The sequence below is a fragment of the Saccoglossus kowalevskii genome, chromosome 4 (assembly GCF_978046115.1).
Source record: "Saccoglossus kowalevskii chromosome 4, keSacKowa6.1, whole genome shotgun sequence".
NCBI lineage: Eukaryota > Metazoa > Hemichordata > Enteropneusta > Harrimaniidae > Saccoglossus > Saccoglossus kowalevskii.
The window spans coordinates 32,014,810-32,031,903 of record NC_140644.1 but is presented as its reverse complement, the minus strand read 5'-3'; the positions used below and the strand labels follow the sequence as shown (position 1 = coordinate 32,031,903).

At 32.7% G+C, this 17,094-nt stretch overlaps 1 protein-coding gene across 1 annotated transcript in view; it reads right to left on the bottom strand.

Moving 5' to 3' along the window:
- LOC100376706 (lipopolysaccharide-responsive and beige-like anchor protein) overlaps positions 1-15,792 on the bottom strand; it is a 254,065-nt gene extending 238,273 nt beyond the window's left edge. The window contains exon 1 of the mRNA XM_085498391.1: positions 15,499-15,792. Within this exon, the coding sequence (XP_085354517.1) occupies positions 15,499-15,669 (171 nt within the window). The 5' untranslated portion in view covers positions 15,670-15,792. The remainder of the gene's footprint in view (positions 1-15,498) is intronic.
- Positions 15,793-17,094: the final 1,302 nt, after the last annotated feature.

Here is a 17,094-nt window from a genome sequence, read left to right as displayed (position 1 = left end):
ATGCTTCTATTAGAATGTATCCAATGTATTAACATGCCATAACTCCCATGCATGCTTCTATTGAAATTTATCCAATGAATTAACATGTCATAACTCCCATGCATGCTTCTATTGAAATGTATCCAATGTATTAACAAGTCATAACTCCCATGCATGCTTCTATTAGAATGTATCCAATGTATTAACATGTCATAAATCCCATGCATGCTTCTATTGAAATGTATCCAATGTATTAACATGTCATAACTCCCATGCATGCTTCTATTGAAATGTACCGTATCCAATGTATTAACATGCCATAACTCCCATGCATGCTTCTATTGAAATGTATACATCGTATTTACAATAATATATGTATCCAATGTATTTACAATAACTGTTTGTCTAATTCTCTTAACCTGTACCATGTTACTTATTCAATTTGTTTGTAGTACTATAAACCGGATTCTGCCATAAATTCACCCTGGGCCGTTAAACGGCAGTCTGGGTTTAAAAAAAATAAAATGGGACCAAGAAATCACCGAAGATTTTTTCGACAGTTTTTTAAGGTGTTATTTTAATCTTTGCCTAAAAGTTTCAATGTAGTGATTGATCACTTTAAACAATGTTAAATTATTCTTCAAATGCTCAGTTTATCTTTTGTAAACAACTATTTTTTTTATTTAAAAATAAATCATGCTGCTTTCCCGTCGTACAACATCGACAAATCTCTTCCATGCTGCGTTCAGTAACACTAACATATTTAAATGAGCTATGGTAATTTGAAAACGTTGGCATCATCCATCGTTTTCATTGGTTAATTAGCGATTTGACCTGTCAGGTCAAAGAACACCGTCCCAGGTCAGAACATGGCGGATATTCATTTCCACAGCATCGAGCGTTCAAAATGCGACAGGAATCATTCACCTACAATGAAATAAGTTGAAATTTATTTGCATTTCATAACAATTCTGTATGACCGGATTGCGCTACCATGATCATTTGCTACTAAGCAATGCAGTTGCATTCGTTTTTATTTGAAACTTTTAGAATATACTTTCGTTACTAATAAAATGAAAAAAATATTTATATTTGGCGCACGAGGTTGGTTAATGTGATTTTAGGCAGTCTACTTTTTAATCCAGCAAGAAAAAATGTATAAAATTTTAGATTAGCTTCTGCAATACCTCTTTCGTTTTGGGTGGTCCAACTGCCAGCGATGAATGTCGGCGTAGGTGAATTTTTCAATGAAAACACAAGTCCCCACAAAATTTGGATGGGAGAATTTACGTCAGAATCCGGTACATTTGTAGTCTCTGATTACTATACATGTATGTAGATGGGTACTAAATGATTCTGTGCATTTCTAATGAAGAAAATATGGTACACTTATTTCAGAAAGTAAACTGCAGTATAAGGTGGAAATAATGTCCAAATCTTTGTGAAAGCGTGCTAAAATAAGTTCACACCCATCATGGTACACTGTTATAATGATCTATGGGGAAATACAATTAGTTTGTTATGGTGAAGTGTTCACTATCATAATGAATCACATAATACATTGAGCTATCTGTTTATTATATCAAGAGATTCACTATAACAAGGGTTAAAGTGTACTTTGATGCATTCTATTTCACTTCATAGAATACTTAATATAGAAATATTGAGTTTCTTTGGTAGTACAACCAGGTGTCCTTGCAAGCTTCCATGTGCCTTGATAGCCATATAAATTGCATAAAGATCAATACCATGCAATCAGTAAAGCACTTAACCCCAAAATGTGAATTTCTTTAATTTGGGTGAATACCCATCTCTCCATTATAAATTACAGTGGCATATTTTGGACATTTTTCTCACAATTCAGTTTATAGTATATAGCTGAAATATAACCATGTCAGGAATATGATTTTTTAACATTAAAATGATTGACATTTGTATCTGATCGTCAAACAAGTACATTGTACTTGTCCATATTGAGAGATATTCCTCTGGAACATCATGATGTATACGAATATATAAAATTTGAATATAATCAATCAAAGCATTTAAGAGATATGGCTCTAGAAGCCAAATCATTAAAACAAAATGGCCGCCAGTCAGCTATTTTGAATCCAATCTGAAAAATAAAATGACGTGCATCAGGAACACATAATTTTTAATAATGTATGTACCAAGTTTGAACGAAATCCATCTGTAAACAGCCAAGAAATGCTTGATTTTTAGAAAATTATTTAGCACAAAAATGGCCGCCATTCGGCCATCTTGAATCAGATCGTGAAAACAAAATGATATGCATCAAGGTCCTACAATTTCTAATGTATATACCAAGTTTAAACAAAATCCATCTGTAAACAGCCGAGAAATGCTTGATTTTGACAATTTTTAGCACAAAAATTGCCGCCATTCGGCCATCTTGAATCAGATCATGAAACAAATTGACGTGCATATGTATAATATCATGTACATTTGATTGTGATTGGTCCAGGCATTTCTAAGATACAGGTCCGGATGCACGCATACACGTCCGGATGCACGCATGCATGCACACCCGGATGCACGCACGCATGCACGCACATCTGGATGCACACACACACGAACGCACGCACACATGGACACACGGAGGTCAAAACATAAGTCCCCGTTTTTGGACTGCGTCTGAACGGGGACTAAAAATCAGAAGACATACATTGTCTTTTTGCTCATGGATACATTAATAACACAAGTAAACATAAACAAACATCATTACATTGCACTAACATAAAACATTCATAGAACACATATCAAGTATGACATGGACAACTACAGACCTACAATATAAAGTACCGTACAGAAAATACTACCGGGTACTAACGCTATTCTCAAGTGTTGAGTGGCAGACTCACAGGGAAACATCTACAGCCAACAAGACGAGACAAGATCAAATGTCATGGAATCAAACTTATTCAAGTAGACAAATCCTGAATAAATAATGAAGACACAATATTAACATACTTTGCTGAAGATAAAAGTAGATGTCGTTTTTTTTTTTATAGTTTTTATATAATAAACAATGCATTTTGCAAATTGATGCAAGTGGCCACCTCAATAAAGACAAGATTACGAGATTTTAAGGTTGGTTAATATTTACTATTTAATGTAAGTGGTTTTGCCACATGTATGTGTGTGCATTCAGAGCATAACAGCAGATGTCTCATTTTCTCTGTTTCTGTGTTCAGAGCTCAAAATTAAAAAATTAACATAGCAAAACTATTGATCACCTTGCCCATAATTTGTCAACTATACTGTGATACATGTACATGTATATGATTTTTATTTCATAATGGTTAAAAATTCAATGAAATTTATTATAAATTATCAATCAAAAACTCTAAATATACCTCCAAAGGGTAGAAGCAGGGGTATTTACGCAGGGATTCACTAGACAATCAATTTAGTATAGTTGTTTAGACCAAGCGTCTAGTTTTATTAAAAAACTAAATAATGCTATCAAAGCAATACCAATCTGGAGACAAAGGCTACATGTATAATTTTTAAATTAAAATTTGACCATCTTGAATTCTATCATTAAAATACATACATGTTTAAAAAAATGAAACTTTTGTTTCTCAGTTAATATTAAATGTACAGTATAAATCAAACGTTTTCTTATAGAATATATGACATGAATTGTATGAAAGTTCTAAAATAGCAACAAAAATTGCTTGGTATACTCATAATTTTGTGAAAGATTGCAGTATTTTTACTGCATAATATGGTACACGCCATGATATTATATTTCATCCAATAAAAACAAAATGTATGGCTTTTTTCCCAAAATATTGGAAACAAGCCAGAGTTGCTTCTGTATATTTGTATAACAAACCATTACAATTTGTTGATGATATAAAGTACCTTGGATACATAGTGTCAGCCTCTGGAGATGATGCTAGAGACATGCGTAGACAACTCAGGTCAATTTATGCGAGGGAAAATCTTCTTTTGTGGAACTTTGTGAAGCGTTCGGAACATGTGAAATGTACTCTTTTTCGCTCATTTTTATATAGTAACTATTGCTTAAATGTATGGAGCAATTATACTGTTAAGCAGATGCATGCTCTGCATGTAGCGTACAACAATGCACTTCGGTTGATTTTTAAATTAGAGAGGTCGAGTAGTGCAAGTGGTAATTGTGTCAGAAGAAACATTTTCAATTTTTCAACACTTCATAGAAAATCATTGTACAATTTTAAACAGCGATTGTTTCAGAGCGACAATAGTATAATTGATATTTGTATAAATAGTGATTTATTCCTAAGGTCTAGTTTTTGGCGCAATTATAGACGCCTTCTTTATAAATAATGTTATTTCTGTTGTAATTTCTCTATGGACCTTTGAGTCTGAAATAAAGTATAATAATAATAATATACTAATATAATATACTAATACAATATACAATGTATGTTTATCACACTGGTGAATCAATGAGTCCAATAAATATTGGGGTATGTATTATCAATGCAATAACATTATATACCTATAGTAGAATATTCTATATCAATCCCTTTTAAAATAATAATATTATGGTCCCTTATAAAATATGACAATGAATTGCAAGTTCCTAAATAATATACTGGTACTGGAGTATCTAAATTTAGACAGGAACAATATGCAAGACATTACTTTGGAGAGAAAAATATAATTGGCATCAAAATTGGAGAGTATAGTACTCACATCAGTATCTCATAATCAGCAGTCCAAATGTTTTTATTTCAGCAATTTCTTTTATGATTAACTATTTTTTTAATTTAGTTAGCCTAATTTTTACATGCCTAGAAGTAGTCAAAGTACTAGTTACCACAGTAACATTTACCATGAAAAGTTCTACATGGTAGTCACACTGAGTTATTGCACCACAAGAAACATGGGAAATAGACAACACATTCCACACATGGTATATGTGTCCCATATCGGACATGTAGCATGAATGTAGCACTTTAAGACAAAAACTACAACAGCGAGGTGAAAGAAAAACATCTTCCCTCATAAACCATTCCTTCATCTAATGAATTGGGCAAGATAAAAATATTAGTGCTTATTATCGACATTATTCTTTTCTTTTTTCTATACTTGATTTGAACTTTTTAATTAATTTTATCAATATCTAATTACATTTGTGTTGGTTTCCATATTTCCACTCAGAAACAGACAGATCTGTATAAGGTTATTTAACCTTGTGAGACAAATTTTTTGAATGTCTTGTATGGAATCTTCAAGACAGCCAGTCACAGTGACTTTCACAAACATTTTTTTATAATATAACAATGTTTTGAAAATACAATTTCATGAAACCGTAATGTTTTGAAAGTACAATTTCATGAAATCTCAATGTTTTGAAAATACAATTTCATGAAACCTTATTGCAATGAAAATAAAGATTATCTGCATACATTGACATACTGAGGACAGTGACACTTGCAGGGACACTTACAGCAGAACAAACACTCATAAAATGACATGTTCATTACCTGACATGCATACATAAAAATTTATATATAATTATTGTTAATGTCTTAATATGCAAATTAGATATTGATATGTAAATTATGCTTTACTGAACCAAGATGAACATATCGAAAAACCTAAATGGAGACAACCAGTCAAATTACGGAGATAGTTATTGTGTACTATTTAGTGAAATGAACAGGTTTTGATGTTTTAGCACATTTTAACCACCATTTCTAATGGCAACAACTTAAGTTGAAAATGGGGGGGTGCCTAACTTGACAAGTGAGTAATTTGTCTCAGTGATTTGATAACATCCATGAGCATTGATATGAGTCATGCATATACTAGGCCAGTTTATAATAATTAACATATTCAATTACTTAACCATGTATTCAGTGTTATTTCATAGCATGACATTTATAGTGTTTTTTGTTGATCAATTTTTTCATTGTGTTTTATTGAAACTGCTGTTAAATTCCAAATTTGAGCATATTATTAAATAATTATATCAAAATAGGAATTTACAGTGAACAAAATACCAGTACACGATAAAGTCAACTAATATTGAAAATATTAACTATTTTGATATGCAATAATATTACTGCTACACTGTACGTGTATATTTGCTAAATTGTGTGTAATACACCTAAGCATGATTCTAGGCACTATTAATACATATATTGTAATATGAACCACTATGTGTACCTATAAAAGATGTCGTCAAAATTCAAAGTGAATTTATCTAAAGCCATGTTGACATCTGTCAAGAATAATCACAATAATAATTATGATTTTTATTGATATTTTGTAAGTGAGAACATGATACATGCATTTTTACAAATCCTAGAGAGAATTCATGCAATAATAGAGTGTAATGAATAAAATCTCTGGGTATAGCTACTATATTTATTACAAGATAAGATACATGCATTTTAACAAATGTCAGGCTGAAAAACAATTTATGGATTTCATTCTTGATTTTTGTTTACCCATAAACCCGCCCATCCCCCACTTATTCAAAATGGTAACACTCATCCAGTGTGCAAACTAGAAGCAATATGAATGAAATTTTATTTCACCAAAAAATATATAAATAAATAAATAACGAATTCTACTTAGAGTACTTTCTTTTTTTTGGTGGGGATTACAGATATAGTTCATGGTGGTCTGGAAAACATAAAATTACAAAATTAACATGCATACTATTTTCCAACAACTCATAGTCAGTACGAGTCCATTTTGTCTAAAATAGAAAGATTATAGAAACATTTATAAAGTTGTGAAACATGTTCTATGTTGGCATCTAACAGTTATTTAAAATGTTGTTATCATCAATCACATTACTGACAATTTTGATATTAATGGTGACAACTAGCTGATGAGAATGTCCTGGTGCTAAAAGGCTCTAATTATGACACAGAAAGAAAACATTCAGAACTAATTATTCATCACACGCAAAATGCAGTGATCAGAATACACTAAACCAATTATTCTGAACGAAGGAACAAACGAACAAATGATTAAAAAATCTAAGGCATTAAATATTTATAATTTCTTCAGCAGTTGACCCTACCTTGACTACCATATACAAAGTCTCTAGACAATTCCATCAAAGTCATGATTGACATAGATTATAATAAAATTTCAATTAAAGTAGAGAAGGTAACCATTTGATGATTACTAGAAATTGTTGTCAGTACTGATACAACACTATACACCAATAACAATACAACCTATGTCAACATATCAGATAAAATTTCCATAATTAATTACTAATGTCAATCAATAAATCTGAATAAATGTCAATTTTTCTGTCAAGTGAAAATATACATGTAGTGGGATGGGGACTATTACTTGAAGAAATGAACTGTAGGCAGGTAAAGAGTAAGTAGGCAGGTACAGAGTAAATGTAAGTAGCCAGGTGTGAGGTAAGCACACGGGTACAAGTACATAGGTACAAGGTAAGTACACAGGTACAAGGTAAATAGGTACATTTTAGGTACAAGGTAAGTTTCCTGCTTCATTTCATGGTGAATATTTAACCCATTAGATTGAACACCATGTCAACTTTTCTTCACTGTTCACAAAATAAACCTGCATATTTTTATACAAAATTACAACAAATATCCAGATTAACCAGTATTCCAGATAGAATGAAGTGCATGTTAAAATCACAACAAATTTTTCCTAAAACATTTTTTCAGCTTGTATTTTTTCCCAGGTGATTATTAAATTTGCTACAAACTGCAAAGTTTGATTTCTTCATACAATCCCTTGGTGGCTTCCCAAGCTGTCAGTCATAAATGTCTGTTGTATCTACCCATACAAAACATGACACTAGAATAATACCCATGTCACAAAGTGACACTAGCTTCAAATTAGTTTTCTTTTTTCCCGTACCCTTAGGGAATAGTGATTTGCATTGAACCACTTCTTAAAGGGGAACTAAATAGAGCCTATTTTGGTGTTTGTATTTATCAAGTTATGTATATTGATAATAAATTTGAAAAAAAAAATTTAAAAAAATGATTATCTTCAGAGTTATGATGATTTAAATATGAGAAACCATAAACCTGCGAAGGACTTCCGTTTGCGCCATCTTGCCATAAAAAAACGCCCTCATGAGGAATAAACAGGTAAGGTAACAAAGCATGATGACGAAATAGTATCTGATTAAATATAAGCAACTTAGGGAGCCATAGCTGGCTGGACTGGTGAATTGACTTCTAGTCTAGGTTGTTTCGACTTTTACGTTAATGTTATTTACAAGCGTATCAACATACAAACATTATGGATGTGCGATTGATCGAGACAGGCATTTTGTTTTGTTTTTTGTCTGTCTAATAAATGCTGTTTCCAGTACTGCACTGTGCGGCGTGCAAATTATTCAAAGTCTGGATGCTGGAGTATGCTATCTTGAGTTTGTAGGGTGGTGGTGGAAACATTTTCGTCCATGTATTCACGGGGCTACACTGGCAAATCATGGGACAAGTGTCACAGGAACACCAAGCAGATTGTTCACAGACTTCCGTGTAATTTGAAATAAAACTTTCATCCGAACAAGGGGCGTCGTCGACGATATACTCTCATCACTCACACTGGACTGATCTGAATCGTCACAGTATACCGTACTTCCCTGATCATAAGCCCGGAGGCATGAACACGTAAAAGAAAAGTAAGGGATGAGCTTGTACTCGAGGACCAACTCAGAAAAAATGATTTTGTTTTGGGGTTAAACACTGTAACCATCTTGCAAACAACGAAAAATTATCCAAAAAAAATATTCGTTCACCACGCCGGGCTCGGGAAAATAATACTTATTGTTGAAAAAAAATGCGTCATTGATTTGAACGATACTTACAATGAAGAAACAAACATGTTCATAAAAAACACACACATTTTATTACAATACGATTTACATACCGTCTGAATTTACGATGAAATAATGGGTGGGTCTGTGAGGAAACGGTGGACGAAGGCGTTTATCATTATCTTCGTTTTGGTATGCTTTCGATCGTACGCAAACTCTCGACGCAAAACAATTTTCCACCATGAGGTTTTTCAGCACGATTTGACCTGGAACAACTTCCTTTGACATAACAGGTCATGTCTTTCATTAACCAATCAAAATGATGTGTCGTAATGATGAAATTTTCCGATTATTGATGATGATTTTTTTAGCGCAATGCGGAAGTGAATTACCGCAATGTTAAAATGCGATCTGTAGCACTGATTGCAACGAAAAAACGATGATTTTTTTCCCTAAAAACTGGCGATTCGCAATTTCCGAAATATAAACGACGGTTAATAGTAACCGTGGGTAAACTGAGTGTGGAGGAAGAATTTAAACACCTTTCTCGGTCGCCAACATGTCTCATCGTTCAAACCCTAGGCCTTTCATGATAGCCTCAAAGTAAATCATGCCCAATATCCAGGTACACGCCTTGACGATCACATTTTTGGCTTTTCGAAGGCTACTACTCAAAGAAATATGGATTACTCCAGAATTGCAACATCGATGTTCATCCTGAGTAAATGACAGAATAGAAACGTTGTGTATGTTCGCCATGCACTCTGAACTTGAAATTAATGCGAGTTTTCTCATAAAACTAAAAGCATGAACCAAACTAACATGCCAATCACGATTATTATGAAATGAAACACACCTTTTACACGCATATTTTAAAGAATATCGTCGACGCCCAGTAAAAACACTCTGGGCTTATAATCGTGAATGCCCTCAACTCGATAAATACCAAGTAAAAACATAGGAATGGGCTTCATACTCGGGAGGGGCTTACGATCGGGGAAGTACGGTACTTTAATGCAATTGGGCTTTCACTCTCAGAATACTGTGGTTCAAACGCATAAGGCTCTAACCCAAGTTTTAAATAGCACATTGTGCATATAAAAGTTGAGTTTATACTAATAGTACACAATGCTTGGCAGCATGAACGGCTATGTACAATGGCGTATACGAATGCGATCAGATACTAAAACGTCATAGCTTTGAAAAGTACCCGGATGTTAAATATGTTCGTTCGTTAATTATTCCCCTCCATGAATGGCCTCCATGGCAAGCACTTCAAATGCCTATCCAAGCTACAGTTATAATTAAAACAAAATTAAACCACTGCAATATTATTTCGAATACAGTTTAGAATATAGACAACTAAAAATTAAGGCCGCATTTAGGTTCGCTTTAATACTAATATGTACTGAAATCTGAACTCACAGTATGTGAATTAGAATTCTGGGTCAATAATATCATTGACTGCCATGAACAATTATATATTTTACAAATAAATATATGCATGCACATGTACATACAAAAATCCTACAACTACACTCTAAAAATAAATCAGAGAAAACAGAATAATTATGCCAACATATCATTTTGTACAATATAATAATTTTGGATCACCTGAGAGGAATAAAATCACAAAAAAATGAAATTATATGAAACCAAAGAATATAAATTATTATAGGAAATCACAACAGTGTGTGATGAATAAATTATCAAAGTGATTCAAAGCAATAAATGAATCTCCATCTCTGTTTTAATGATTTATTTTTATGAGGTTGACTATCAAATATTGAAAACACCTTACTTCTTTAGTTACTCTCTCCTTGCCAAAAATACCGTAAAATATCTAAATCATTACAGAATTGATAAATGGATGCCCAAGGGAATTGGGATAATTTTCAAATATGTCTTCACTTTATTGATGTTGCCAATGTTTTGATTTATATAATTCACAGTAGATGACTGTCATTTCTAGCATTACACTGAGACTTAAGCATTGAGACGAAGAGAATTATCGGTTTAATTTAATTTTCAAAATCAATGTAAGTGTTGTTTTTTTGTTTTTTTAAATTGTCCATCAATTTTAATTATTTTTTTCTGAAAATCAAACTTTCCTTGCATTTTTTTTTAAACACAAAATAACAAAAACTAAAAGGCTGTGGTTAAATGACAAGCACAATGAAAAGAAACAGGACAATTTTTTTTCTTGATGTGATGGTCACTCGCACAACTCACATTTTCAGTTTTTGACTTTGTAATTGAGTCTAACTGGGACTGATAAATTCAAATTCAAACAAGCAGAATAATCAAGTGATTATGTGGCACCTAACAAACCAACATTTGTATTATATGATCAGCTGTGAATTCATTCATGGTCTAGTGCAAATGTATATTTACTCTCCACACAATGACATCATCCTTCAATAACCATCTTCCAAATGTGCTCCAAACCCTAGCCCCTCAAACCCGGAATACCTCATTGACCTTCAACCCAGACTTACCGTTAAAAAGACGAATTTTGACACAAAATATACAGATAATTTATATTAAAATTTTTCAAAAATGTTAATCATAGTCAATGGAAAATTTTATTCATCAAAATTAACAAATTGTACAAAAATTAGTCCAAATTGTGATGTTCTGGATGTATGAAGAATAACTATAGATGTGTTGACATTCAATAGAGTAATTCAAGTTCATGTCAAGATTCTTAAATTTAGGTATACTGAACTGCAAACACAATGGAATCAAATACTTGTCAGGATGTGAATAAATTAGCATAACGTTGACCTATAATAAATAGTATCTGAAAGCACCAGGAGTAAAAAGGCATACTGACTTGACAAGTTGCTGATTTAATCAGTTAGATTTTTTTTTTAAATGATAGCAACAAATATCTGCTGCTGTGAGACAGAATGTGAGAGACATAATAAATGTACTGTACTTTGAAAGATAAAAAAAAATAATGACCCTGTATTAAACATTCAATCATCTTCTAATTCTCGTTTACAATCGACAACAACTCAGAGTAAGTGATTGATGTAAAATCCAATTTCTTTTAAAAGATAGTAAATCTTGTGTCTTGTGACAGTATTATAAAACTCCAGACAGACAACTGCGTTTTACATCATTAAATACTTTCACGTCCCACAGACATTGTTTTTTGCTCTCAGAGTTTTGGGCATCGCCCCTATTATTAATGTACTAGTACCAAGCTTGGGTTATTTGGAATTAATCACACTAGTGTCACATGCAGGTCAATCTGATACATAGCATAGTCACTCAATGAAGATTTCAGCAAATAATGCATTAGAAATATTATTATTCCACTAATCACTTGGAAATATGAAATAAACATCGCATACATACATACATGTCAGGGAAATGTTTTTAAATGCAACATTCTAGGTGATTCATCCACTCGACTATTAATGAAGATAGAAGATTTTTTTTAATTACACATGTATGGACGTGTACATGTACATGTAAATGACCTGAAAATATTAATAGTTCCATGTATGACCATGAAGGTATATGTGAAACCTTAGAAATGAAATTTGACACTACTACACATATTTGGAGCAGTAATTTGAAAGCCAGGTGTGTGTCAGGAATTCTACCATGCTATCTGAGAAATCCCTAAATTGCATGAAAACAACCATCTGAGGAGCCAAGCTAGAAATGTATGAGCTGTTGCTCTATAAAAAACACTTTTCTAATAGTTGCACAAATAAATAAATGAATTGCATGTAATGTAGGGAAAAGTCAGTCAAAATGATCACCTATTTTGAATTAAATACCAGCTATATATATATACTTTTTTTGCTTTTTAGCACTAAAAAAACAAAAAAATGCATAAAGTGGACAAACAGTGGCTATTCAATTTAGTTCTTACTTCAAAACAAATGGACATCACTAATGATGGACCAATAAAATACGACTTATTGTGAACATAGACACACCTCTGTCATTTAAATAAGTGTCTGAGATATTAACATTACGTTAACTGAATAATTATATTTATGTTTTTCTCCACTGCAATCAATCTTCCAGTTAAAGACCAGTCTATTCCATATAGCAAAAGTCGTCCTATCAAATTCTTGAGTACTTCTTTATTTAATTTAAAATGGCCACATAAACCGCTTCGAAAGAAATAAAAATAAATTTGTAAATATAGCAATATAAAACCATGACATCTAGGTGTAACAACTTTAACAGGCAATTTGATCTATTTACCACCAGCATTATAGACCACGACATTCTATAAATCCATGACCAGTGTACAAAACTAATTTTTTATTTTAATTTTAATTTATTCATAAAATCATAGGCAAATCCATTATATGTAAATTATACTGAACACAGAGATGTGAAGTAGGGAGAGGATGCTGAAGGATGGGAAATAAAAGCAAAATACCAAAAATTACCCCAAAAAAACAGTTATTATTATATTCCAGTTTAGTATATATATATGAAAATACATATATGTGTATATACTAATTTTGTGAAAATATTTTCTATACCCACTAGCCGTGTCTTGACAAATTATTCATCAATGTAAAATCAATGATATACACCATGTTTGCATGTGATGTTTTTTTTTCTATAAATAAATTATGTGCAATCCATGTTTATCAGGTTCTCCACTTCTTCATATGTCAGATAATATTTACTGATATTTTGTAATTATAATTATTATTATTTTATTTGGAGCATTGTATGTTATTTGTATGTTTCAAATAACTCAAAAAATAAACTTATAAAAATGAAAATATATTAATCTCTTCATATCATGAAATAATAAAATCGTATAATTTATATTGTGTCTACATGTAACCTTGAAAGCTGCTTTGCTACACAAAGTTTTAAGACTTTAGGAAGATACAAAAATTTACAAATAAATTCAATGACAATCATTATTTTCCAAATATGCCAATAATAAATGAATTATTAATTCTATGGCAGTCAATGTGTATATTGTGTACCAATCTTTTTGTCAGCATGACATATTTAGAAATCCCATAATTTGCCACAAGTTTCAGGCGACAATTCATAATATTACAGCTATACAGTTTCATTCAATCATCATATTGAATAATAACAACTCATAACATTTTGATAACATATAAATATGAACTTTAAAAAGGAGAAGATGCATCCTAATTTGAAAAAAAAGTAGTAGTGGAACATCAAAGCAAAGAAAAAATATTTTTGTCATTAATTACTTCATTTTAGACAAAAAATTAAAAATCCATTTTTCCTTAATTTTATTTTATTAAAAATTTACATGACAATGATCAATTAACTATTCCACAGTAGTTTTTGAAATGTGATAAAACCCTGATGTAAATGGGGGATATTAAGGACCTATAGAAACAAGAAATTAATATTCATTCCCACTTCATCTGAACATCAAAAAAAATTGTGTGGTTTTGATATGTTATCATATAATATCATAATTCAAAAACAAGTAGGGTAGGCCAGATTTTTTAATTTGTTTCATCCTCCACCTGACAACACAGTTTGCTGACTAGTTAACAAAACTCATGTTTAATGATGTTTACAGAAAAGTCAGACCCAAATTCTGGATAATACAGTCAGTTTTATTTAAGTGTCATTGAAATCTTGTTTCACATAATTTTTTCTTAATTCGCCAAAAAAAGTTTTTTATTTGGTGCCATCTGTATACATACTGTATAATTTTTGTTTTGCCAATAGACAGGTTTGATCACCAATAGAAAATAGCAAATTGACCTGATGTTCAAATTACTATTAAATGGTTAAGGTGATGTACTTACAAGACACTATTGTGTGCTATTGTTATATTTCAATAACAATAACATTCCTTGCCAATATTCATAAGCATGTGTACTTAAATTTTGTACATGAACAAGTAATTATCAGACAAAACAAAAACAGCTTTACTACCAATGCCAATATTTAAAATAATCCAAATATAGATTTATATGTATATAAATGTTGGACATTTTGATGATTAGTGTTTTAAATGGTTATATATGAATAAATACTGAAGATTGATTGCAAACCTGCATATGATGCAAAAGTCTTTATCACAGTCCCAAGTCATCTACTACATAAGTTAGTGATACACGTAGTAAATTAGCCTATCTGAGCATGATCCCAGATACTAGTACATAGTACATTATATTCTCTGAGACAACATCGATTGACATTTGAATGAGACCTTGCCCGCTCAAGATCTCGTCTAACTAACTATGTAATATGCATGAATTAGTTCAACTGTATTGAAACGTTACAGTGAAAAATATCGCCGATTTCTCGCCTTCCATCTCATTTATTATGAATAAATTCAACAACGTACTGACAAGGAGAAATAACCGAGTGTCGTGCGAACACGGTGAATGGACGTGCATGGAGCGGTCGATTATTCGCCGATTCGATCGGGTGTGTAATGGGGAGCAGCGCCCCTACTTGACTTAGCCGCACACGGAAGTAACGTATGTGAGAATCGTTAAATGACTTCAGGGGTTACGTCCGCGGTGATTGGGCATACACGTCGTATTCCAGTCTCGGGGTAATACTAGTAGTAGTGTCTGGCAATACGACATGATTCATTAATACCGTACGTGCGCGCAAAACATGAAACAGAAAGTAGGCAATGGCGGACATCGCATATTTCTGGGATTTCACTATTCTATAAAGCAAAATTTTAATATTAGGTCAACTACATAAATATTTCCACTTACCAGGTTGAGAACAGTATCCACAACGTCCTTATTACTTATTTCCCCCACCTCAATAAGTCCAATGAGCACAGCGAATTTCATTTTCGTTGTGCAGGTACCGGAGGAAGGCATGTTGGCCGACAATATGTCCTGTTTCTTCGGCGTCTCGCCGCTCGCGTCGCCCTTTTCCATAATTACAATTCCTTGTGAGACTCGCACACGTAATGAAATAAAGATTTAGAAGCAAACCGACGAATAGGTGTAATTTTTCTTCTAACCACGGTCAAATCTGACAACATAGGCCGCCATCTTGTTTGTCCTATTGCTCATTTCTTTTCTCCACTGGATTATAATTTTTCTCGAGAGGGCGCTGAACTAATGTATCGAAAATGAAAATCATTATTCTGGTGTTTGATTAGTTTAGTATTCATGAATATTTCGTCTACTCTCCGAGAAAAAATGCAGCTGTGGTTATGTTAATGAATAAGTCCATTGAATTGGTTCTTGAAGTAATTTCTTTTTCCTCTTTGTTTAGTTGCAGTGTGTATATTTCAATCGTTGGAATGAACTGTCAATGCGTCGCGAACTTTATTAACAATATGAAGGACTCATGCATATTCACAGCGTAACATTACCATGTACATACTGTACTATCGAAGTCTTTCGATTCATATTCTTTTGTATTCCAATTTTTAACTAAATATAGAGTTGTGGGGTGGTATTAACCCGGCTGATCTACTCACTAATGATCGCAATGATAAAGTTGAGCCCTCTGATGCGGAGTTTTCTACTATAGCGCGGGACTAATTTATCCTTGAACTTGAAGATAAATGGAATGTAATTATATTTTAAATCTCATGTCCACTGGCGTTTATTGTGCATGACGATGCATGGCGATGTATCCCGAAAAGACGATTATACTACAGTTACGCGTGAGTTAGTGCATATACCGACCACAGTCACGCGTGAATTAGTGCATGTCAATTTCAGAAATGTTCACACTCTACACGCTCTCACAGAGCAGGGTACGTGGATGCTCTATACAGCACAGTATTCGAAATGCGCATGTGCTAATTCACATGTAACTGTTGTGTATATACGTGACATGAACGGATACAGGATTTGTTTATGGGGGGGTCCAAACTTTAAAATGAAATATATATCGCCAGACTAAGTTAATGATTTTTTATATTATACAAAAACAAATTGAATAAATTTGTCAACGGGGGGGGGCACAAGGAACCCCCCCCCCCTTAGATCCGTCACTGTGTGACTTGTACATTTTAAGACGATACAGCGCCTTGATGGGCATATCGATATTTATTTTCGTGACATATAAAATGACCTTGGCAATGAAATCGGTGCCTAACCACCTGTTGATTGTGTCGTAGAAGTACTGCAGTACTGCGACAGTGTATACTTGCGTAACGAAGGCAGTCGGATAGTTTCAGTTTGAGGGCGCTTTACATTTAGTAAAGAAGTCCGGTGACATGCAGAATTCATTGAGAATAATGTCTTTCGTTTGCGGTTTTCAAAACACTATCTCCCTTTGGGGACATCGTTTTTAGTCTCCATTGCATAACATCATCGACCCAACTTTAAAAAAGGAAAACACTT